The following is a 24,584-nucleotide window of genomic DNA, read 5'->3' on the forward strand; positions in this document are numbered from 1 at the left end:
AAATTGGGAATAATAGTAACCTACTTCTCAGGAGTGACATGAAGGACAAATGAGGTAGCAACTGCCTGCCACACAGTGACTTCAGCAGCAGCAGCGTGAACGCCCTGCTGTATTGCTCAGCTCCACTGCCTGTTTGTGGCCACACCCTCCTGGCCTGGGTCTGCCTGGGCACCAGACCATGAGCTCGACCTTTGAGATAGACCCAGAGCTGGTCCTGATGTTTGCCTTGACTCAGCCTCCTAAGATAAGGGAGCTGAGCTACCTGGGGTAGGGCAGGCTGACAGAAGTCGGCTCCCACCCCTTCCTTTTTTTGGTACTATGGCAACCTTGGACCACAAAAAGCAGTCCAAGTGGTGTGGACTGGGCCCCTTAGCTTATCTCAGCCCCATGTCTGGAGAATCTCTTCCCACAAAGGAGCTGCCCCTGGTTGCCTAGTAACAGAATGAAGGGGCTGTAGGTCTCCAGTGAAGACCCAGAATGTTCAGATCTTGGGGCTATGGTTCTGGGAGTTGCAGAAGTGCTTGCAGCTTTGAGGGAGCTGGTGGTGAGTGCAGCTTCTCACCTCAGTGCTAGAGAGGCTGGTTGGGAAAGGGCAGGAACTTTCCCAGGTGGGCAACCTACATGTGATCCCAAGCCTGTGACTCCTTCTTGCTCTAGAGCAGATCCTGGGGTGGGAAGGGAGATGTGGCTGGATGTGATGGGTCAGGGAGAACCTCGAATGCCACGTTAAGGGAGAGAAAGTGCCATATCAGGAGCTTTGCATTTGGTTCTCATAACACCCCTGGAGGTTAACTCTCCCCATTTTACAGATGAGAAAATTGAGGCCCAAGGTCAAATACCTGGTGGGCGATAGGGTCAGGTCTTGCTTGACCAGAGAACCCACCCTCCTCCCAGCCCAGGAAACATACTGAGTGCTGAAGAGGAGGAGCATTGGGTCCCCGTGACCCCAAGTTCCATCATTCCTCGGCACCTGCTCATTCACCTTCTCCATTGCTCCAGAACCTCCTAGCATCCCCGGTGCCCACTTCTGGGCTCAACACACCAGGGAGTGCTCAGCCTGTGGTCAGGACCTCATCCCTTTGTTAGTGGAACAAGCTGGCAGCAAGCTGGTTTATTTTTTGCAACATCAGACTTTCAGTGCACCCTGCTGTAGCACTGGGGACCCCAAAATGAATTCAACACCCACCCTCAGGGAGTTCCCAGTGTTGGGGGAACGGTGGTAACAGGAAAGCTGTGTGGAGGGCGCTGTGATGGGGAAGAACAGGCTGTGGGCACCTAAGACCTCCATTCTGCGCCAGGCCTCATAGTGGGCAGTGAAATATACCACCTTCCTACATGTCTCTTGGGGGCATGATGAGATGAGCGCATCCTGGGGAACCCAGCCAGTGGCATCTGAACTCAGGGCTGAGCGTGGACCAGAAGGTCAGTCACTGCTGTGTGTGGCAGAAGAGGAAGAGTTGGGGTGGGCCATGGGGCACCAGGTCACCTTCCCTGCAGAGCTGGCATTTGGCTGGGCCTCGAAAGGCAGGATTTGGGCAGCTGGAAAGAGAAGTGGGCCTTCCAGGTGGAGGAGAGGCCTAACTTGGAGGGGGACTTGGGAGGCAGGCGCTCTGAGTTCAGAATCCTGCCCCTCTTTCTTGTTTGCTGTGTAACCTTGGGCAAGTGATTTGCCCCTCTGAGGCTCAGATGTCTTTTCTGTAAAGGAATAGAGTCCACCCCTCAGGGCCACCCAGAGGAGGGAATGTGATGTGTATAAAGTGAAGAATCCAACAGGGTTTGAGGCATAATATTGGTGTTTAATGCTTGTTTATTTTATCCATTTCAGGCAGAGGGGAGATTGGGGTTTTAGCAGCCATAGTGAGGACTGCAGTCTAGGGTGGGAGCTCCTGCAGTGCACCTGGTGCCCTCAGGCATGCTGGGGCTCCATTCACCCTCCCTCCCTTCCTGGGGGTGGACTGGGTGCCCCCGGCCCCCTCCCCCGGCTATCTCCGGAGCTGGACCCCTTTGAAGCTCCTGCAGGTCTATTTTGAGAGCTGAGCGTCTCCCCCCTCCCCTCCTCTCTTCCTGTTTATGAAACCCTGATCCCTCCCGGATCCCTCATGCTCCCCCTGGCTGGAGCTCAGGCAGGATGTGACTGTGGACTTCGGGGAGCCTCGGGAGCTTCAGGTGTTGGGAGGACCTTCCCTGGGACTGGCCAGGCAGGCTATAGCCCAGCTTCCCAGCACCTGAGACCTGCTGGGCTCTGTCCCATCCGCCTGCCCAGAGGGGACCCTGCGGCAGTAAGAGTGCCCGTGTAATCCAGGGAGTTCTGTTTACCACGTCCCTTTGTTTCTGTGGCCCATTTTGCTTCTAGAAACAAGCTTTTGAGGGTGGAACAATCTAGTTTTGACCTCTGTTTTATAGAAGAAGAAACTGAGGCTCAGACAGGGAAAGAGATTTGCCTGGGAACACTCAGCTAGTGAGTAGACGGTTCTTAACTTCCCACGCTGTACTCCTGACCTCAAGCCTCTTTTCCACGCCGGTCTCTTCCTACACGGAGTGTCTAAATTTTTCCTCCTTTCTGCCTGGCCAACTCCTGTTCATCTTCAGGGTCCAGCTGGACTGCCCTGTCTTCCTGGACCTCACCCCAGGCAAATAGTTAGAGCCTCTGGGCACCTACAGCACCTTGACTGCTCTCTGTCCCAGGATAGTTGTGTTTTGTTACTGTGTATTTATTTGGGGGGCAAGTCTGCCTTCACATGTGCGCCTCCTAGTGTCTGGTTCCTGGCCTGAGGACAGAGCAGCGGGCCAGTAGCTGTGAGTGATTTCCAGAGGGGAGGCAGGCTGGCAGGCCTTGCAAGGAAGGTGATAATGAAATGCTTAGAGTGTAGGCTTTGGAAGCAAACAGGTTGATTTTGCCCTGAGCTCTCCCCCTTTCTGGCCATGTGGCCTTGGGCAAGTCACTTTCTATCTGAGTCTAGTCTTCTCCTCTCTGAAATGGGATCAGTACTTCCCTTGGAGCTAGGACACAGGGCCTGGCAGAATCCACACCAACAAAACTTGAGGGAAAGAATGACTTCATGCAATAAATGTTCAATTAATAGGCACAATTCTCATTGTCATTCCATGCCAGTCCTGGCCTTGGGCCCAAAGCCAGCTCCCCTATCAAGGGTGCCTGGGGAATGTAGATCCCTCCTCACCTGCCCAGAGGCATGCTGGGAGAGGCGTCTGGGGACATCTGTCCCACCAGAGGGGGCAGTCCTGGGAGGCCCTGCAGATGATGCCAGCTGGGGGAGGGGCTGTTGGTGTCCATTAGGGCCAGAGATTAGCAGGTGGGCTAGGGCTGCAGCTGCTGGAGGGAGGCCCAGTGTGGGGACCCTACGGGCCAGGGATCAGGTGGGGGGGGATCTGGGCTTCTCTCCAGCTGCCTTGCGGGAGGAAGTAAATAAGAGGAAGTATCTCTAGGGGGAATGGGGCAGGGACCAGGGGGTGGGGTCTGGTGCTGTCCTCCCTACTCCTGCCACCAGTGGCCTCACAGGCCCTGCACATTCCCTTCAGTGAAGGCAGTTCCGAGACAGTTTCCTTCCTGTTGCCCCTTCCTGTACCCTGCTAGCCATGGAGAGTCTTCGTTTGCTTCTGAGGGATGCAAGGGTTGGGGGGGCCCAGCCGGCACTGGACCAGAGAGTTTTGGGGCTCTGAGGACTGCCCCAGCCTCCAGACCCCAGACGCTCCAGAAGAAGCTGGAGTACAATGAGAGGCCTCAGTCTAAGGAAGCATCTTTCACAACACCCAGCAGGCCGTCATCAGGCAGTTATTGGAGGCCCTGTGGGGACTGGAAGGGGAAGTTCTGTGTACGTGGGAGCGTTTCCACATAGGGGATGTCTGTGGAAATGGTTTCCGATCATCGGACTGTGTGCATTTGCGTGTGTCAGTTTCTGTGGGTGTACTGGTGTCAGTGATGTGGTGAGGCCATGTGGCAAAGGGCTGGGCCTGGTCAACCCCTGCCCCATGGCTACCTGCTCCTCCTCTCAGGCCTCTGTGAGGTCCATGCTAGGGCCTTCTGCCCCCTTGCCCGTCCCAGGGCCCTGGGCTGGCAGGCTTCTTAGGGCAGGGTGGTGCCTGCTCTGTGGGCTGCCATTTTGGGTGGGCCCAGCCATGGGAAGGTCACTACGGGGGAAAGATTTCCCATGCTCTGGACCGGGACAGTCAGAGATGGTAGCCTTAGTGACTTCTGCCCCCCATTCTCTCCAGGGGATGTTTGCAGGTGTGGGGTACCCACTGTGTCACTGCCTCATCTCCTTGTAACTTCTAGCTGTGTTCTAGTCTCCTTTCCTTAGTATCAGAGGAGATGAGGGGTGTCTCTCTGGGCCCACCCTGGAGCCCTGGGTTTGGGGTCTGCACTGTCCCCTCCTTAGCAGGGGAGCCTAAGCCATCTTCTGTCCCTCCTCCCTGCAGAGGGGGAAGTGAGAAGGAGGGGGTCAGGGACCCTGCCTTCTGGGCCAGGAAAGCTGAAAAAGCAGAAGTAAGGGGAGTAACTGGGCCTTCTGGCCGCCAGCTTGGGCCCTACCATGCAGACCCCGGCAGATTTCCCCAGAGTTGAGAGAGACTCACTCCCCTGTCCCAGAAAGGTGAGCAGAGGGTTGACCTGCCTCCAGCGGGGTCTGTCATGACTCTGGGCAAGGAATGGGTTTGGGGGTGGCTGTGTCCCCTGGGGTTTCCGGGTGACTGCCTGTGTCCCCAGGGAGTATTCTCAGTCAGAGGCAGACAGGTGGAGATTCAGACCTCAGAATGGGGTGGGTAGAGGTTGCTGTGTGGTCTTGGCCCTCCCCAGCCCCTCTCTGAGCTGGGCTTTCTGCCTGTCCCACCCACTGGGTTACACTCAGGGGCCTGATTAGCCTGCAGCTTTTTGTGACTGCAGTTTTTGTGGCTGTTCAGGGTCCCCTGAAGATGGGGCTGTGTCTCTGAGGGTCAACATCTAGAATGGGAAGTCCCCAGACTGTCCTGGTACTAAGGGAGGGTGCAGGATTGGAAAGGCAGGACGTGGCTCTGGCTGACTTACCTGCCCACGCTTTCCTGGTACTTGAGGTCTGCTGACCCCAGGCCAGGCAGTAACCAGGGGAAGAACTTGGGTTTGAGCTGGCTCTATCACCTGTTCACTTTGAGCCTGGGTGAGTCACTGTCCTGTGGGCCTCAGTTTCTTGTTCCTGAAGTGGGGGATGACAGCTTTGGGATATTTGGATCAAAGCCATCAGTTTGCACTTAGGAAACATCCATCTCGGTCTCCAGTGTCTTGATCCTGGGCCCCTCAGGCCATAGCATGGGAAGGAAACTCCAGAGAAATGGAATTCCTCAGAGATGAGTCTGCCACAAATACCAGACTGCTCTCCCAAGTGTTGGGAGTTTTCAGGTGATGTCCCCTCACTGCTTTCCTGCCCCCAGGCAGACCAGCAAGAACCTGGAGGTCTTCCCTTTAGTCCAGAGTCTGACTCTCGGGGTGTCTGTGTGTCTTTCCTGCCTGAGTGTGTGCCCTGGGTATCTGTCAGTCTCTTTGGGCCTCACTGATGCTGGCTGCTGCCCACCTGCCTCTATTGGTGAGCTCCTGTCTCTGTCTCCACTTCATGAGTGTCTGTCTTCACCTGTTCGGTACATGTCACGTGCTGGGCGCCTGTTGGGTCGTGTCCCCTTCTGTCTCTGCCTGTTGAGTACATGTCCCCATCTGTCTCCACCTGTTGGGTGCAGGCCCCCATCTGCCTCTGCCTGTTGGATCCCCATCTGTCTCTGCCTGTTGGGTACATGTCCCCATCTACCTTTGCCTGTTGGATATGTGTCCTCATCTGCCTCTGCGTGTTAGGTATGAGTCTCTGTCCACTTCTGCCTATTAGGTATGAGTCCCTTCCTGCTTCCGCTTGTTGGGTACATGTCCCCATCTGTCTCTGCCTGTTGGATGTGTGTTCTTCCTACCTCTGCCTGTTGGGCACGTGCCCCTATCCATCCCTGCCTGTTGGGCATGTGGACTCTCCTACCCATCTGTTGGATGCCCGCCTTCATCTGTCTTCACCTGTAGGATGCCTGTCTCTGCCTGTTGGGTGTCCCTCTTTATCTGCCTCTACATGTTAGTTGCCTGTTTCTCCCTGTTGGGTACCTATCTACTTCTCAGTAGCTGGGTTGGCATGGGGCTTTCCCTTTGAAGGCCCACAGGGAGGATGGGGAGGAGGGCCAGAGGGTAGCCCTCAGGCAATGGGGAGGGGGAAGAGAGAGGAAGGGAGCGTGGTAAGGGAGCTGGGAAACCACAGGCCCTGAGTGATTGGCAGTCCTGGGCTGGGCCCAGCCCCCGCCTTCACCCTGCACATCCGCCTTGGGCCTGGCCACCTCCGCAGCAGCCCCGGTCGCTGCCTGCTCCTGCCATGGTGCCTCGGCCCAGCCCAGGCAGATGGAGCGGGATCCCAAGCTGCCCCGTCTGCGGCTCTGGGCCCTGCTCCCCTGGCTGCCCAGGAAGCAGCGGCCCAGGATCAGCCAGACTTCTCTGCCTGCCCCTGGCCCTGGCTCTGGCCCCAGGCAGGACTCGGTGAGTGTGCCCAGATGTCTGGGCCTGGCCTGACTGTGGCCCTTGGAGCAGGTGCCTTGGGAGCCAGTTTAGCCTCAGCTGGCTCTGGGCTCTCCTTGCCCACGCCTGTCCCTACTGGGCGATTGGACCCTGCCCAGACTTGCTTTCTGGGGAAGTGAGGAGGCACTTCAGGGCTCCAGGGCCATATGGACAGATTGGAGGGAGAGCAGAGGGGTCCTAGAACAACTGGGACATGGCAAGGGCTTTCTAGTAGACTTGTATGAAGGAAGTTTCAGAGGGTGGACCATAGAGTCTCTGGCCTTAGCTCCTACCCACCCCAGACTGGCACTTACCCGGTTGGTGGGGGAGTCTGAGGTGACTCTTGGGTTCTTGTGTATCTCAGCCCTGTCCTTCTAGCCAGAGAGAGCCCATCTTCCATCTTGACCAGGAACAAAAGCCCAGTTGTGCCTTCCCAGTATGAGAACAAACCCTACTTCCTATTGTGGCAAACCCAAAACCTTTGCAGCAGGGGGGAGGGGAGCCACACAGGGAGGACCTGGGGCAGGTTCGTGGGCCTCAGCCAGAGCCTGGGCTTGCCTCTACCTGGCCGCGCCTGGGCATCCCTCTGGACCTGAACAGGCTGGAGCAGGAGGAGGTACAGGAGCTCACCTGACCTGGCACCTTGGTAGTTTGACCCTCCCTGGCTTCTGCTATTGATGAACTGGGAGGCCCTGTCAGGGTACCTGGCTGGTGGGGCCTGCAGGACCCTGTCTGCTGAGATCCGGTGGGAGTAGACTTGGATGGGGGGACATGCCCTATGCGGACCTGAATGGGGCCCACCGTGCTCACCAGCTCTGTTCCCCCATCAGGATGAGGACGTCCTCAAGGAGATCTCCATCACGCACCATGTCAAGGCTGGCTCTGAGAAGGCCGACCCATCCCATTTTGAGCTCCTCAAGGTTCTGGGCCAGGGATCCTTTGGCAAAGTGAGTCCTGAGCCCACAGCTGGAAGGGCAGCGCTGGTCATGTCAGAGGACAGGTGGGAGGGTCACCTTGGAGCTTAAAAGATCAGAGGGCAAGGGTTGATGGGTCTAAGGGGAGGAGGAGAGAGGTCACTGTGGTACCCAGTGGGGACACAAGGTCAACTTGGTGCTTAGGGAAGTTGGAGGTCAGCCTGGGACCTGGAGCACGTGGGAGCTGATGTGTTCGGCCCCCTGCCCAGCTCCTCCCCTGCTTTCCCCGCCGCTGCCTTCTCAGGTCTTCCTGGTGCGGAAGGTCACCCGGCCTGACAGTGGGCACCTGTATGCCATGAAGGTACTAAAGAAGGCGACACTGAAAGGTGAGTGGGGGGTACCTCCCCATGCGGAGCCCCGGCTAGGCACAGATTGAAGGAGACAGCCCAGCTCTCAAGGGCCTTGGGTCTGATGGAGGAGATAGCTCTGTCACCAGGAGTACCTGGTCTGAAGGTAGAGAAACAGGCCTATTCTCAGCCGCTCCTTATCCCCCACCTCAGCTGATGGCAAAGACAGGGTCCATTCAGAAGAACAGACTTCCGGGGATTAACCCCACCCCTTCCCGCTCCCCTTAAGCCAAGTGCTGACTGTAGCTGAAGGTGCCTGGAAGGAGGCAGGGGGTGAGTGCACTGTGTTTGCGGGGGGCCTTGTGCTGTCAGCAGAGTTGCTTCGCAATGCTAGGAGAGTCAGAGGGAGACGTCTCGGGGTGGAGAAGGGCGTGAGAGGAGAGGAGGGAACCCGGGAAAGGAGGCAGCTGGGTGGGTAGGAGAGGGTGGGTCAAGGCAAGGCCGCAGAGATGCATGGACTCAGAGAAGGGAGCTGAGCCCAGGTCTAGAATCCCTGGACTTGCAGAGGGCGTGAGGGTGGTTGGAAGTGGGCTTTGGGCCGGGTAGTGTCTCTTTGACCAGCCTGGGAACCAGTGTGGCCACTGACCAAGTGAAGTGGCCCCGGCTGGGCTGGGGGGCAGCGGAGAATAGGAGGTATTGGCCTTGGGGTCATGGAGCCACAAAGGGCTGTCTGTGGGGTGATGCAGCAGTGGTGCCCCACGGCCAGCCTGGTAGGGATGGGAGTCCTTCCCCGGGAGGGATGGTGGGAGGAGAAGAATGCTGTGAAGGGCTCCCAGGCTAGGGCAGGAGAGGCTGAGAAGACTCTGCAGCGCGGTGCAGTTGGTGCTATGACCAGGGAGCCCAGGAGAGTGTGGGTTGTAGCCTCAAAGGGTGTGGGCTCACATGGGAGTAGCCTTTTTTTTTTTAATTTATTTATTTTTTGCTGTGTTAGGTCTTTGTTGCTCACGTGGGCCTTCTCTAGTTGTGGCGAGCGGGGGCTGCTCTTCGTTATGGTGCACCGGCTTCTCATTGCAGTGGCTTCTCTTGTTGTGGAGCACAGGCTCTAGGCGCACAGGTTTCAGTAGTTGCGATGTGTGGACTCAGTAGTTGTGGCTTGAGGGCTCTAGAGGACAGGCTCAGTAGTTGTGGCGCACGGGCTTAGTTGTTCCGCGGCATGTGGGATCTTCCTGGACCAGGGCTTGAACCCGTGTCCCCTGCATTGGCAGGCGGATTCTTAACCACTGGAACGCCAGGGAAGTCCCGGGACTTTTACTCCTTAAAAAAAAGTGGGGGGGCTTCCCTGGTGGCGCAGTGCTTGAGAGTCTGCCTGCCGATGCAGGGGACACGGGTTCGTGCCCCGGTCCGGGAAGATCCCACATGCCGCGGAGTGGCTGGGCCTGTGAGCCATGGCCGCTGAGCCTGCGCATCCGGAGCCTGTGCCCCGCAACGGGAGAGGCCACAACAGTGAGAGGCCCGCGTACCGCAAAAAAAAAAAAAAAAAAAAAAGTGTTTGTGGGATGCCTGCTGAGACCCATGAGTCTGAATTTCAGGCCCGGAGAATCTGCCCTAGACTGGAATTGGGGATTTTTATGCCAGATGGAGAGGGGGCTGATGAAGGCACCCCAGGGGGAGCCACGGGGGCAGAGGCTAAGGGCACACAAGGAACAGGATGCTTAGACTGGCTGGATTGAATGGCCTCCTCGGGGCATGGCAAGAGACAGGGCTAGAGAGATGGGCAGGGTACCAAGGGCCAGCCCTGGGCACTGCCGAGAGACATGAGGAACAAGTAGAAAAGAGAGTCCTTCTTAGCCAGGGCTGGGGGTAGCTGTGTTGGGTGGCTAGACCCTTGGTAACTGCCTTCTTCCTCTGACCAGTGCGTGACCGCGTTCGGACCAAGATGGAGAGAGACATCCTGGCTGATGTAAACCACCCGTTTGTGGTGAAGCTGCACTACGGTGAGACCGCAGACCCTAGTTGAGCTCCTACCCTACCTGCCAGCCTTTGCCCTTGCTGGTGGGCTGTTGCCTTCCCTGTATGTTGCACTGTCTGCCACCCAGCAGGCTAAGGGAGCTGGGATCAGAGGGGCAGGGCCCAGGGCCCAGCTGGTTCCACCATGGCCTTTTCCCCTCTCCCCAGCCTTCCAGACCGAGGGCAAGCTCTACCTTATTCTGGACTTCCTGCGTGGCGGGGACCTCTTCACACGGCTCTCCAAAGAGGTGAGCTGACACCCCACTGCCAGGGCACCAGGATGGAGCTGGCACGACAGTGAGACCTCAACCTGAGACTCCCCAGACCTGCCCAGCAGTCCCTGACCTACCCTGGGACAGAGCCCATTCCCTGGCAAAACCTCTGAGAGGTTCCCCCAAGATGGTCTGAGGAGAATCAGGCTCTGGATCTGATGCTGCCCTGATTCCAGGAAGCTAAGGGTGGCTCTAACCTCTTTGACCTCCATTCTTTCAGGGCTTCTCTGGGCAGGGCTATGAAAGATGCAGAGAAGCCCAAATCCACCTAGAAAGCTAGATGCTTTAACATTATGTCCAGTTAACCAAAAGGATTTTGAACTCACATAAAAGAATTTGAGGACTTCCCTGGTGGCACAGTGGTTAAGAATCCGCCTGCCAATGCAGGGGACATGGGTTCGAGCGCTGGTCTGGAAAGATCCCACGTGCCGTGGAGCAACTAAGCCTGGGCACCACAACTACTGAACCTATGTTCTAGAGCCCGTGAGGCACAACTGCTGAGCCCACATGCCACAACTATTGAAGCCCGTGTGCCTAGAGCCCGTGCTCTGCAACAAGAGAAGCCACCGCAATAAGCCCATGCAATGCAACGAAGAATAGCCCCCGCTTGCCACATTTAGAGAAAGCCCGCGCACAGCAACAAAGACCCAACGCAGCCAAAAATAAATAAATAAATTTATTAGAAAAAAAAAGAATTTGAGCCAAATATAAAAATGGGACCATTAATACAACTTAAACTTTAGAAGAGAACCAAACTTTTTAAATTTTTTAAATGTTATTTTAACATTTAAATAGATAATATGTGATTGAAAAGAAAATATTCATTGAGAAGTCTTCCTCCCACTCCAGCCCCCTCTACCACCCCCCCCCAGATAAACATTTAATGGTTTTTATCTAAGCTTCCCACGTTTCTTTGGAAATACAAACCAATTCATTGTGTGTTCTGAATCCTGACCCTACTTTCTTACATACAAAGTACTGTTCTGTATATACTGTTCTGTATTTTGCTTTTTTCACAACAGTGTGTCTTGGAGATGGATCCATATCAGAACATGGAGGAATCCTTGTTCTAGTTTATGGCTGCATAGCACTCCATTATGTGGGGGAGAGAGTTTATTCTAGTCTACTGCTTGACCCTTGGGTTGTTTCCAGCCTTTCGCTGTTTGCATTTCAGTGCTACCATGAGTGACTTGGATGCTAGTCATTTTATTCTTCAGACCCCTTCATACAGAGAAGGGTGTATGGCACTGGATTCTCTAAGGAGGACTGGGAAGCTGCTGACTGCCCAGTGACCCAGCTCCTGAGGAAGAAGCGATCCCAGCTGAAGCCCTCTCCCGCCTGTTGCAGGTTATGTTCACGGAGGAGGATGTGAAATTTTACCTGGCCGAGCTGGCTTTGGGCCTGGACCACCTGCACAGCCTGGGCATCATTTACAGAGACCTGAAGCCTGAGAAGTGAGTGAAGGCCCAGCCGCGCCCGGCCTCCCTAGGGTGTACAGAGGCAGGCCCTGGGGCCTCTTCTAGGACAGAGCCAGCCTGCTGGGGGACGAAGCCAGCCTGATGGGCTGCCCCATGAACGGGTGGGTGGAGCAGAGTGGTGGAGGCAGCAGGCTCACCCGAGGGGCTGCCTGATCTCTAGTAATGCCATTACCAAGGGCCAGGTACCTCTGTGCCTGGGTGTTGCCTACTTTTTTTTGCTAATCCAGTGTGACATCTGAGATGCCACCATTGAAGGTCATTCCTTGATATGGCCTTTTCTAGAATTTTCCTTAACATCTGAATATCCTCAAGTGGTAACTTGGGAGCCAGGGGCAGGTGCTGAGGTGGAATGAGATGTGGCTTTAGAGTCAGGCAGACCCGAATTCAAATCTTGTCTCTACCACCTACTAGCTCTATGACCAGGGGAGTTATTTAACCTCCCTGAGCCTTAGCTTCCCCATTGTTAAAATGGGGCCATGAAAGTACCTACCTCACACAGTTGTTTCAAGAATTAGCAAGAAGGTAGGCAACACACCTACAGGGCACCACCAACACCCACTCCACCTGCCCATTCATCAGATGAGCGGCCCTGGGTGGATCACCTTCTCTGGGCTGGACCCGGCCCCCACAGGCCCCATGGTGTCCCCTGAACCCACCGAGGGCCCACAGCTGGGGGGCCCTGACTCCCATCTCTCCATTGCAGCATCCTTCTGGATGAGGAAGGCCACATCAAACTCACTGGTGAGTGGAGGGCACCTGACCCCTCCGGTTTCAGGGGAGGGCAGGATGGGCTCTTGATGGGCCTGGGCTGAGTGCCAGGGGATCCGCTTTTTCTGAGAGGCTGTGCCAGGCGCTTGGAAGCGGTCAAAAGCCCAGGCCCCAGACCTGGAAGGGCCTGGGTTTGAATCCCATCTCCCCACTGTGTAACCTTGGGCAGGTCACCTAACCTCCCTGGGCCTCAGCTTCCTCCTGAGTGTGATGGGGGTGATGCCCTCAGGCCTCTGGGCAGGGGGGATAGGTGTGCAGGGAATGGCAGCAAGGAAGGCAGGGGGTCCTGAAGGTGTGTCTTCTGCCCTCCTTGCCACAGACTTCGGCTTGAGCAAGGAGGCCATTGACCATGAGAAGAAGGCCTATTCCTTCTGTGGGACGGTGGAGTACATGGCCCCCGAGGTCGTCAACCGCCAGGGCCACACCCACAGTGCAGACTGGTGGTCCTATGGGGTGCTGATGGTGAGTGCCCAGGCAGGGGTAAAGCATCCAGCCCAGGCTCTGGGCCTCAGTTTCTCCATCTGTGTAAGGGGGTGGTTGATGGTCTCTAAGGCTCTCCTCTTGTCCTCTCACAGCTAAGCTGGCCTCACCCTCCACCCAGCTGCAGTTTCCTTCCTTGGAAGGATTCCAGGCTCAGCCCCCAGCCCTGTGCTGGGCCTCTCCCCAGCTTTGGACCCCTAGTACTGTTCCTCGTGGTCTGATTGACAGAGTGGGGAGGGACGGACGCAGTTCTTGATCCAGGCGGACCTCCTAGGCATGGAGCTGAGTGGCTGGGGTGGGAGGAGGTGGGAGGCATGGGAGATGGGACCAGAGCCTGAACAGACCCTTGTCCTCTGCAGTTTGAGATGCTCACGGGCTCCCTGCCCTTCCAGGGGAAGGACCGGAAGGAGACCATGACACTGATTCTGAAGTAAGCTCCAGGCCCTCTCTGACACCTCAGGGTCTCCTCCATGCCTGGCCCTAGTTTGGGGACCAGAGTAACACCCTGCACCTGCCTCAGATTCCCCATTAATGAGACACTCCTCTGGGTTGAGCATTGTGCTTTCTAGGGCTCCCTTTTCATCCATAGGGGCCTGTGGGAGGGGAATCCCTGAGTCTTTGGGAGGGGAGTTTGAGGATGGCTTGTCTGGACTGAGCTGGAAACTAGATGCGGACAGAGGTGGGAGGTGAGACGGGGCCTCTGGGGAGGAGCTCAGCCCTGATGAGACCTGGGGGCCGTTTCAGGGCAAAGCTAGGCATGCCCCAGTTTCTGAGCACAGAAGCCCAGAGCCTCCTGCGGTCCCTGTTCAAGCGGAATCCTGCCAACCGGCTCGGTAAGCAGCCCCAGCTCAGGGGAGGGGGGCGGGGTACAGCTGCGGCCTAGGCCACGGGGCCACATCGGGGGCTGAAAGGGGCCCTTGTCCTTTGTGTGGGGAGACAATGCCTCTGGCCACCCTGCTTTCTGGCTCCATGTGTGGCGTTTGGGGCAGTGGGGTGACCTGTGTGTAGGGGGAAGGCAGGAACTGAGTCATCTGTACTCCCCCTGGGGATGAGGACAGAGGCCCTGCACGGGAGGAGCACGAGCTCAGGCGTCAGAGGCTCAGGCCCCAGTCCCAGCCCCGTGACAGGACCCCACTGCTCGATACACAGTGGTCCCTCCACAAATTTTTGTTGATCGAGTCAGTACCATTTGTGAGCGAAGTGACCCAAGGCAGTTGACTTCTCCCCCCAGAGCCCTAGGTCCTCGTCTCCATGGAGGACAATGATCTCAAGCTCTGTTGATTAAATGAAGTCACGCGAATGTGCCTGTAGCAGCTGCTCAGTATGTGTTGGCTCCTTGGCTCCTGGGTTCACCTGGATCATGACCAGCTTTGTAAGGTCCCGTCCAGGTCCCTGGGCTTGAATGGAGTGAGAGCCTGTCTAGTGGCTGACAAGGGCAATGGGATAAGAGCAGCAGAGATGAGGCCTGAGTTGGGAGGGAGGTGGGGGCCCCCTGCAGATCTCGGAACAGGTTCGGCCTGTCCTGACTTTGGCCTTGGGCAAGTTGCCTGGCCTCTCTTCTCTGGGCTTTCCTTCTCCTGTCAGTACATTGGAGCTTGTTCCTAGAGGGGCTCCAGACAGTGAAAATGCTGAGTGGGCAGTAGGCCTCAGGGTGATGGCTGGATGCATTTGGGGCAGCGTGAGCCCAGCCACTTGCCCCACAGTGAGGCGAGGCTGCTCGGAGGACAGGGCGGGTGTCTGCGGGTTAGAGCGTCCCAGGGCAGACCTCTCCTCTGGGCTTTTTCAGGCTCCGGCCCTGACGGGGCAGAGGAAATCAAGCGGCATGCCTTCTACTCCACCATTGACTGGAATGTGAGTGTGTCTGTCCACCCCAGAGCCCCAGTCAGGGATTCAGCTGTGGTCGGAGGGGGCTTCTACTGCCTAGGGCCTCCCATAAGAAGCAGAGGTGACACCATGGCCTTGGAGGCATGGGCTGGCCTCCCAAGGGCAAGCGGTCATGCCCTGTCTGCCTAGCCTGTGCTCCGTCCAGGCTATTGACTCCTGCACGGGGCTGCTGGCAGGCTGTGGAGGTGCCAAGGTGACCACTGTGCCCGCCCCGCCTTGCAGAAGCTGTACCGGCGCGAGATCAAGCCACCCTTCAAGCCGGCTGTGGCACAACCCGATGACACCTTCTACTTTGACACTGAGTTCACTTCCCGCACGCCCAAGGGTGCGCCCTTTGTCCGGTTTGTCTTGGACTGGTACAGGAGGGAAGCAGGGAGTCAGGGGCCTCTTGGGGCACAGGGGTGGTCAGGGCTGCGGCAGGCCCAGGTGTGTGGGCAGACAGGTGGATGGGTCTCTGACTCCTTGTCTCCATCTCATTCTGCCTGGTCATCCCACTCCGGGACTCTATGGGCCTCTTTGTGCCTGGGTGAGGGGGTGGGGGTGAAGGCCACAGTAGAGAAGTCGGGACCCCTGCCCCGGGCATCTTCAGCCCACTGGGAAGACCAGACACATCAGGCTCACACTCACGTCAGGGCTAAAGTATCTGACCCGGCAAACACGTGAGGTGGAGACGGTCTGGCAGCAGAGGTGACAGTGCCCACAGGTCAGGGGCAAGTGTGGGAACCGGCTTTGGCTACTCTGACCACTGGGCTTCAGTGACTCATCTGAAACGTGGGCTGAGCCATAGACCCACTCAGTCTCTGGGGTTACTGCTAGAAGCCAAGTAGGGGGCTTCTGGGAGGGAACTTGGTAAGTCCTAACATCTTGGCTAGATACTGGGGAAGAGTGTTCGTTCTGGAAGGTCTCCTGGAGGGGCAGGTTTAGCAGAGGGGGTGCTTTTCTCACTGTGGCTTGCACATCTCTGATGTCAGGGAGCTTAGCACTTCTCCAAGCAGTCTGTCCCATCTTTATTTGTTGATCTGACAAATACGTACCAAGTCCCTACTGTGTGCCAGCCATGGGAGCATTGATGGTGAACAGGACAGACCCAGGCCCTGCCTTCATATGGCTCAGGCTGTAGTGGGGGAAGAGACCTGAGGACAGCGCTGGGCAGCACGACAAGTGCAGCTTAATGGGGTGAGAGGCTGGAGGAGCAGCATGAGGCCAGGTTTCTCAGAGAACAGTGTGTAAGCTGAGCCTCAAAGGATGGACAAGGAGTGGACTGTAGTTAGCAGGAAAAGCATGTGCAGGGGCTCGGAGTCTTCCTTAAGGATCTGAGAAGCTTGGCGTGGCTGAGCTGTGGAGTGGGGAGAGAGGAGGCTGAGCTCTCAAGCACCTCATTGCCAGGCTGAGGAGCTGGGCTCTCCTGAGGGCAGAGGGGAGCATTTGAAGGGTACAGGCAGCGGGTAGACTTGTGCTTGGAACTATTCCTCTGGCTGCTGCGCAGAAGATGGACCTGAAGGGGCAGACCAGAGGCAGGGAGGCCTCCAGGAAGGGATAAAGTGCCTTGGCCTGGGCGGGTGTTGGAGGTGAGGGTCTTTCTGTTCCTTGTGTGTCAGGGCTGGGCTGGTCTAAACCCACATGGGCAGATGGGCCAACTAAGGCCGGGGATGAGGGGCCCTGCCCAGGCTGCCACAACGGCCAGCTGCTGAGGCAGGTCTGGAAGCCCCTGTGGTCCACTTTGCTGGGCTGCCTCGGGTCAAGGGTACCTCCTCTGGCTTACATCCCTCTCCTGTCCCTGCAGACTCCCCAGGCATCCCCCCCAGCGCTGGTGCCCATCAGCTGTTCCGTGGCTTCAGCTTCGTGGCCACTGGCCTGATGGAGGATGACGGCAAGCCTCGGGCCACGCAGGCGCCCCTGCACTCGGTGGTACAGGTGAGGGGCAGGGGGCTGCTGCTCAGTTGTCCTTTTCCACCTAGAAGCCACAAGGCAGAACGGCTGAGAACACAGGCTCTGGACTTGGATAGGTTTGGGTTCAAACCCTGATGCCACTGTGGAGCCCATTGGGCCTCCAGCCTCCTTGAGCCTCAGTTTCCCCATTTGTAAAACAGGGATAACAACACGGTTGTGAGGTTCCTGACACAGAGCCAGGACATTGTAGGGCCTGGGTAAATGCCAGGGAGTGCCCGGGGTGGTGCTGCTGGGGATTGGCTGGTCCTGACGGCGGGGCGGGGGGTGGCGTGGCACTCGGGTCTCCTTCCACTTGTCCCCCATTTACACACTTTCCCGGCTCTGTAGGAAATTTAGAGTCGAGAGGCAAGAAGGTGGACTTCGGGAACTTCCCTGGTGGTCCAGGGGTTGAGACTCCATGCTTCCACTGCAGGGGTTTGTGGGTTCAGTCCCTGGTCTGGGAACTAGAATCCTGCATGCTGCGCCGTGCGGCCACAAAACGACAGCAACAACAATAAACAAACAAAATTAAAAAGAATGTAGACTTTGGAGCTCCCTGCCTGAGTCAGAGCTTCCAAGGTCAGGGACTGTGGAGGGGACATTCACCTTCCCAGTGCCTCAGTTTCCTCATCTGTAAATGGGGGTGATGATAAAACCTTTCTCCAAGGATTGTTGCGAGGATTATGTGAGTTAATGTGTGTAAAGTTAAGGTGACTATGTGATTTATTATCCACCTGGGATATCTTGGTCGCGGACAAACGTTAAACCAGACTGGATGTGAGGACAAGAGACATGAACCAGGGCCGTCCACGGGCTGTGGGTCACCTGGTGAAAAGTGCTTGGAATAGTGCCTGCCACACTCGCAGCACCATAGCAGCATCTGATACTGTTAATGTCTCAGAGCCTCGAGACACCCCTTGAGGTGGGCTGTGTCACCCGGAAAGGGGAGACAACTCACTGAAGGCCACGTAAGTGGCAGAGCTGGGACCTGGCTCAGGACTCCTGCATCCCACTCAGTCCTGCCTGGGCTTCTCGGAGCTTCAAACCACTCCATGTGTGTTGTGGCCTATTGTCTGCCCCCTCCAGCACCCACTAACCACAGACTGCAGCCAGGCACCCTGGAGAGAGTGAGTGTGCCCATCATATAGTGTAGAAAACAGGCCCAGAGTGGGGCAGATTCTTGCCCGAGGTCACACAGCCAACATTCTACCCCAGGCCTCCAGCCTCTTGCCCGGTGCCATCTCCACAGTGCCAAGGCCTTGGGTTCTGGGGGGATGACCTCTGCATCCTAGAGCTTGGGGTCAGTCCCACCTGTTGGTCTCCTGCAGCAACTACACGGAAAGAACCTGGTTTTTACCGACGGCTATGTGGTAAAAGAGACGATCGGTGTGGGCTCCTACTCCGAGTGCAAGCGCTGCGTCCACAAGGCCACCACCATGGAGTATGCTGTCAAGGTAGGCCTCTCGACCTTGTCTCGGCCGAGGCCGCTCGGTGGGGTGGAGGTGGGGGGCTATGTAGCCCTGGCCCGTTGGTGGGGGAGGGTTGGTGCCTGAGGCTCTGTGGATGGGTGAAAGGTGTGCGGCTGAGACTCCACGCCCTGCAGCGCGGGCTCTGTGGCGGGAAGGGAGTGTGGAGTCGGTCCCTTGGACACCACCACGTGCACCCCTCTCCTCAGGTCATCGACAAGAGCAAGCGAGATCCCTCGGAAGAGATTGAGATTCTTCTGCGGTACGGGCAGCACCCCAACATCATCACTCTGAAAGATGTAAGTGGGGGTCCTTGAGAGTGGGCTGGGGACGGGGGCCCTTGACTCTAGGACTGGTCTCGGGGCTGCCATTCCTTTGACTTCTGATCCTCCTCCTCTGCTTCTGGATGGGGAGGCCCCTTAGTGCCTCTGGTCTGGCTGCACCCAAGTGCCCTCCACTTCAGACCCAGGCAGTCTCTGAGAGCTTTCCTGCCCACCAGGACAGAGCCAGCATCCTGTCCAGGGGCCCAGATAGGTGAAGGCCCTGCCAGGGTGACTGAAGCACAGAGCAGAACACACGCCCAAGCCTCATGTCCTTCCTTCCTTCCTGTCCTGGTGAGCTGGTGGCCAAGGGGCCCAGGTCTGGCATCAACGGGAGGGGCCTGATGGTGAGGTCTCTGGCAGGTGTACGATGATGGCAAACACGTGTACCTGGTGACAGAGCTGATGCGGGGAGGGGAGCTGCTGGATAAGATCCTACGGCAGAAATTCTTCTCGGAACGTGAGGCCAGCTTCGTCCTGCACACCATCGGCAAGACCGTAGAGTATCTGCACTCCCAGGGGGTAAGTCTTGGGTAGGGGGCACCAAGTGGGCGTGGAGGGTGGCCAAGGGTCATACCGTAAACAGAGTGTGTGAACCGTGACTGGCCCAGGCAGTCTTCAGCCAGCCAGACAGAGGGGAGACTTGGGATGGGTGAGGGAGCGAGTGGATGGACATAAGGGAGGGAGGGAGGGAGAGATGACGCCAAACTGTGAAAAGGAACATTTATTCAGGACCTAGGCAGGTGTCATGTTGACTTCTTTCCTTACATTATCTCAGTTGATTTTCACAACAACCCTGTTAGGTAGGTGCTGTTATTGGCCTCACTTTCCAGGTAAGAAGGCTGAGGCTCAGAGATGTGAGCTCACTTGCCCAAGGTCACACAGTCCAGGAAGAATGGAGCCAGAATGTCTGACTGAGGAATTTGGGTGGAGGGCTACAGATGGGGAGTGAGGCTTTAAGTTAGGAACGAGCAGGATCACTGTGGAAGCTGCAAGGCTTCAGGGTGGTGAATCCGGCCATGGGTTCGGCTATTAGGACAGAGGAAGTGGATGCAAGAGGAAACGCTGCTGGAAACACAGCAGGTGCTACAGAAGAGTGTGTGTCCGAACCGTAGGACTCGTCCTTATCATTGCACAAGGCGGAGCTAGAAAAAGTCCTTATAGGCTATCAAAGCTGAAAACAGAGTCAGCGTGAGTTTCTCTCTGGACGAGATGATATTTTAGGGTGCTTCTGGTCAGGCAGTATGGGGGTTAAGGACGCAGGCTCTGGAATGAGACTGGCTCTGTCCAGTTCTGCGTGTTAGGTTGGGAAAGCCTCCCACCTCTCTGAGCCATTTCCTCATCTGCAAACTCATGACAGTAAGAGCTGCCCCTTCACAGGTTGGATGAGGCATGAAGTGAGGTGCTGTGCCGGGGAAGCACCATGGTCCAGCGCAGGCCCCTGGAAAAGGCCACATAAACATTACGGGGAAATAGGACCAGATCATTGCTATGCCTTTTTTTTTTTAACATTAACTTTTTAGTATGAAAAATTCCAAACATATACAAGAAGTACAAGAATAGAATAATGAACCCCCCATAACCAGATTCAAGAATTGTCAAGATTTTTACCCCACTCCCTCCCTCTTTTCTTCCTTCCCTCTCCTTCTCCCTCCTTCTCCCTCTTTCAATTTCTTACTTTCTTTTTTGTTGTTGCTGGAGTATTTTTCCCCACTTTTTATTGAGGAAAAAGTTCAAACCTATATAAAAGTTAAAAGAATAGTACAAGGGATGGACACACCACTATATTGAAAATGGATACCCAACAAGGACCTACTGTATAGCACAGGGAACTCTGCTCAATATAATGTAAAAACCTAAATGGGAAAAGAATTTGAAAAAGAATAGATACATGTATATGTATAACTGAATCACTTTGCTGAACACCTGAAGCTAACACATTGTTAATCAACTTTACGCCAATATGAAATAAAAAGTTTTTTAAAAAAGAAGAGAATAGTACAAGGAAAAACATTTCCCTTTAAGATTCACCAAATCTTTTTTGTTTTTTTTTTGGCTGAGCCACAGGGCATGGGGGATCTTAGTTCCCTGACCAGGGATTGAACCTGCGCCCCCTGCAGTGGAAGCGCGGAGTCTTAACCACTGGACTGCAAGGGAAGTCCCAAGATTCACCAAATCTTTTTTGGTTTTTATTTTTGGCTGTGTTGCATGGCATGCGGGATCTCAGTTTCCCGACAAGGGATTGAAACTGGGCCCTTGACAGTGAGAGCATGGAGTCCTAACTACTGGACCGCCAGGGAATTCCCTGTCCCACATTCTGAATGTGTCTGTTTGCTTCCTCATGGCATCATTTTAAATTGTTTCTCTATTGCCTATACTTCCTGTAAACTGCAACGTGTTCCAAAGTCTTAATTAGGTTTAGCTTCAACTTCTTTTTGGGATCAAGGATCAATAAACACTCCATGGGAGGCACAGTGTACTTCACAAAGCATCACGTCCCTGAGCCAACATCTCGTTGCCCCCGTTAGTCATCAGTCGTGTTGGTGGTCACAGTCTGGGGATGCGTGAATGGGTGGCGGGCAGTGGGTGGGCCTGAGGTGTATCATAAAGGTCCTCACCAACCCTTCATGCAATGGTTTCAGCCTTTCAGGACCTTGGCCTGAATCAGTCCATTAGGGTTTGTAAAAATAAAGTAAAAGTTTTGTGAAAAAGATCTTTACCTCATAACCAGAGCTTCAGTTTGTTTACCACATGTACTGTTAATGGTCGTGTTTGAAGTGGTTTAGGTTTTTGAAATGGCCAGTGCAAACAAACTGATATGGAAACATGTCAGGTCAGACAGTAAATGTGCTTCCTTTTCCTGTTTTGTTCTCACGTGAGTACTAGCAAATGTTACCCAAAGAAGGTTTAGAAGACAGAGCTGAAGCAGTGCGTTCCCAGTGGGCCCCCTCAACTCAGAGCAGGGAAGGGCTTTATAGAGTGGGAGCTGCCTCCAAAAGTAGTGAGACCCTCCGTGAGGGCTGGTGAGCTCCAGTACAGACAGCTGCTCGGTGGGGTGTCATGGGAGAATATTGTTTCTTGCCCAAAGAAAATCTGTGGGATTTTGGAATCTATGGGCTTCTAAAGTTTCTGGCCCTTTCCAAATACCAGGGGTAGATGATGAGGAAATGGGAAGCTCTCTTGGAGGTATTTGGAGGGAGATTCTCGGGGCTGATTATACTTCGGCAGCATCTGTGGTCTAGAAGCTGGGAATCTCATGACAGCCGAGGAATGGGAAGGGGCTGACCAGGAGCAGGGTCCACTGGGACCTCCCATTTGTTTTAATGTTACCTTCCTATTGAAATATCACATAAACAAATCATCATGTATAATTCAATAAATCTTCAAAAAGTGAATACACCCATGTAACCGAGCACCCAGATCAAGAACTGAAGGATTTCCAGTTCCCCCCAACCCCCTTGAGCCCCTTCCAGTCCCTGCATCCTCCCCAAGGATAACCATTCTAAGTGAACTTCTAATTTTTTTTTTTTTTTTTTTGCGGTACGTGGGCCTCTCACTGTCGTGGCCTCTCCCATTGCGGAGCACAGGCTCCAGATGCACAGGCCCAGCCGCTCCGCGGCACGTGGGATCCTCCCGGACCGGGGCACGAACCCGTGTCCCCTGCATCGGCAGGCGGACCCTCAACCACTGCGCCACCAGGGAAGCCCGTGAACTTCTAATTTTATATAAACGTACTCTTTCATATCTCACTTCTGCCACTCAGCACTCTCTGAGATTCATCTGCGATGTCGTGTGACTGCAGTTCACTCCTTCTCGTTGCCGTGTGGTTTCTACTGTATGAATAGACCACAGTTTAACTGTCCTTTCTACCATTAATGGACATGGAGTTGTTACCAGTTTTTTGACTGTGACAAATAATGCCGCCGTGACATTCTTAACACTTGTCTTTCGTGAACACTTGCCTATTTTAACGCTGGGTGTAAACCTAACGGTGGAATTGCTGGGTCATAGTGCAGTGTGTATATTCATCTTTAGTAGATGTTGCCAGTTTTTCAAAGTTGTTTTACCTACTTACACTCCTCTCAGAAGCGTGTGAGAGTTCTGGTACTCTCCAACACTTGGTATTTTCCATCTTTTTAATCACAGCCATTCTAGGAGATGAGGAATGGTATCTCATAGTGGTTTTAATTTACATTTTCCTGATGACTGATGAAGTTGGGCACCTCTTCGTGGGTTTATTGCCATTTGGACAGCCTCTTTTATGGAATGTCTGTTCAGGTCTTTTGTCCGTTTGAAGAAATTGGGTTGTCTGCCTTTTTCATCTATTTTGCAAGAGTTCTTTGTTTAATACGTGGGCCGTTTCAGGTCTCTTGCTTCCCTCATATTGTTTCTGTAAGGGCCCCAGCATGCCGGGGACAGCTTGTCTGAGAACTCAGCAGGGCTTCACACTTTGACTTCTCTGTTTAGCCAGATGATTTATGTAGAAGAACTTCACCCTTTTGTGTGTGTGTGGCTGGTCACAGGCGCCCTAATGCACATCCTCCGATGGTGCTGGTGATGACAGAGATGCCGCTGCTCCACATAGCACTTTCCACAGGCCAGACAGATCCTAAGCACTTTGCACATCAACTCATTTAACTGTTCCAACGAACCTATGAAGAGGCTATTAGTATTATTCTGCCCATTTTACAAGTGAGGGAGCTGAGGTTCTGGGAGCTTAAGTAAAAACCTCATCGCTAAACTGGCCCCAGAGTCTGTGCCCCTGACTTGTGTGTGATCGGATGCTGCTTTGGACAGCATCTGTCCCTTCATTTTCCTACCCTTCTTGTCTTCTAATTTTTAAGGGCTTCTTAACAAGCACTCACTGTATCTTAATGTCCAGCATGATGGTGGGGTTCAGCCCCAGGGAGTGCTGGCGTTACTATGACAGCAGCTGCCATTTTCCAAGCCCTGTGCTAAATATTTCTGGTACATAACTCATATGCTCCTTCCTGTAACCCTGGGGGGCCAAGCACTCTTATCAGCCCCATTTTACAGGTGAGAAAACCAAGGACTAAAGAGGTTAAGTGACACATCAAGATCACACAGCTACTGCTGGTAAAGCCAGGATTCACACTCTGGCCCATCTGCCTCCTGACTGAAATCACAACTCTGCCAGAGCCACAGCCTGTTGACTCAGTGGCTGCATTTGGCCTCCACAGTGCGGGTGTTTTCTTGTTTGGTAATTTGGCTGCTTTTGAAACCTGGACCCGAGTTGCTGTATGATGACTGTCAGCTGGAGTGCACAGCAGCTGCCCCTTGAGCCTGTTGGCCTGGCTCTACGGGGAATATGCAAGAACCATCTCATAAAGCCAACTAACCTGCGAGACTCAGCTGATCTAACCTGCAAGGTCTCTGTGTGTTTCAGAGGTGTCATTCATTCATTCATTGCACAGCGTTCACGTAGCACTTGCTCTGTGCGAGTCCCTGTGCTGGGTGCTGGGGGTGAGCCAGCGTTCCACAGAGAGATACGGCTATTTATGGCTGAAGGAACCCCCACTGGCCTGAGCTCAGGGTGCTTGAGGGATGTGGTGGACAAAGGCTGGAACGGACAGCTGAGCCTTCCACACCAGGATGGGGACTTCAGGCTTTATCTTGCAGGTAGTAGAGAGCCATTGAAGGTCTTTGACCATGCTCAAGGAAGTACCAGGAGCTCATGGGAGGAGGAGAAGGAGGGTGAGAATGAGTTTAGTCTGGGATGTATTGGGTTTGAGGGTCTATGGGACATTCAGTGGTTGCCATCTGGTAAGCAGCTATATGAGCCTGGACTCAGGAAAGCTCTGGGTTAGTGTCAGAGATCTGAGAGTTGTCGATAATTAGGTGATAGTTAGAGGAATGACTATGAATAGAACCATGCCAAGGGAGAGGGGGTGCATGACAAGTAAGTGGAGTGGTTCAGCCCCCTCAGGTTACAGATGAGTAAATGGGGCCAGAGGAAAGTCATTTGCTTAAGGCCTCACTAGTTACGTGTCATTCATCCATTCATTCAGCAGTTATTTATTGAATACCTACTTTGTGCTGGGAACTATTCTAAATGCTGGGATGCAGCAGTGAGCAAAACACCCATGGAGCTTACATTCCAGTGGGTGGGTTCAGAAGACAATTAAGTAAATATCCA

General features: G+C 54.7%; 1 protein-coding gene across 4 annotated transcripts in view; it reads left to right on the plus strand.

Moving 5' to 3' along the window:
* Positions 1-24,584, plus strand: part of RPS6KA1 (ribosomal protein S6 kinase A1) — a gene marked incomplete at its 5' end in the record, with an annotated part of 35,976 nt that overhangs the window by 7,013 nt on the left and 4,379 nt on the right. Inside the window, 16 exons of one of the 4 annotated variants that reach the window (XM_079728362.1) lie at positions 4,548-4,607; positions 7,393-7,509; positions 7,781-7,862; positions 9,737-9,817; positions 9,999-10,078; positions 11,450-11,556; positions 12,284-12,321; positions 12,668-12,810; positions 13,188-13,258; positions 13,573-13,661; positions 14,615-14,679; positions 14,935-15,037; positions 16,496-16,626; positions 17,970-18,095; positions 18,317-18,406; positions 18,791-18,949. In XM_079728362.1, coding sequence (XP_079584488.1) covers positions 4,548-4,607; positions 7,393-7,509; positions 7,781-7,862; positions 9,737-9,817; positions 9,999-10,078; positions 11,450-11,556; positions 12,284-12,321; positions 12,668-12,810; positions 13,188-13,258; positions 13,573-13,661; positions 14,615-14,679; positions 14,935-15,037; positions 16,496-16,626; positions 17,970-18,095; positions 18,317-18,406; positions 18,791-18,949 — 1,542 coding nt within the window. Of the gene's footprint in view, positions 1-4,547; positions 4,608-6,409; positions 6,545-7,392; positions 7,510-7,780; positions 7,863-9,736; positions 9,818-9,998; positions 10,079-11,449; positions 11,557-12,283; positions 12,322-12,667; positions 12,811-13,187; positions 13,259-13,572; positions 13,662-14,614; positions 14,680-14,934; positions 15,038-16,495; positions 16,627-17,969; positions 18,096-18,316; positions 18,407-18,790; positions 18,950-24,584 lie in introns of those variants that run through there. The other 3 variants (XM_079728360.1, XM_079728361.1, XM_079728363.1) reach the window with 3 other exon arrangements.

This window comes from Hyperoodon ampullatus, assembly GCF_949752795.1.
Source record: "Hyperoodon ampullatus genome assembly, chromosome: 2".
NCBI classification, from domain to species: domain Eukaryota; kingdom Metazoa; phylum Chordata; class Mammalia; order Artiodactyla; family Ziphiidae; genus Hyperoodon; species Hyperoodon ampullatus.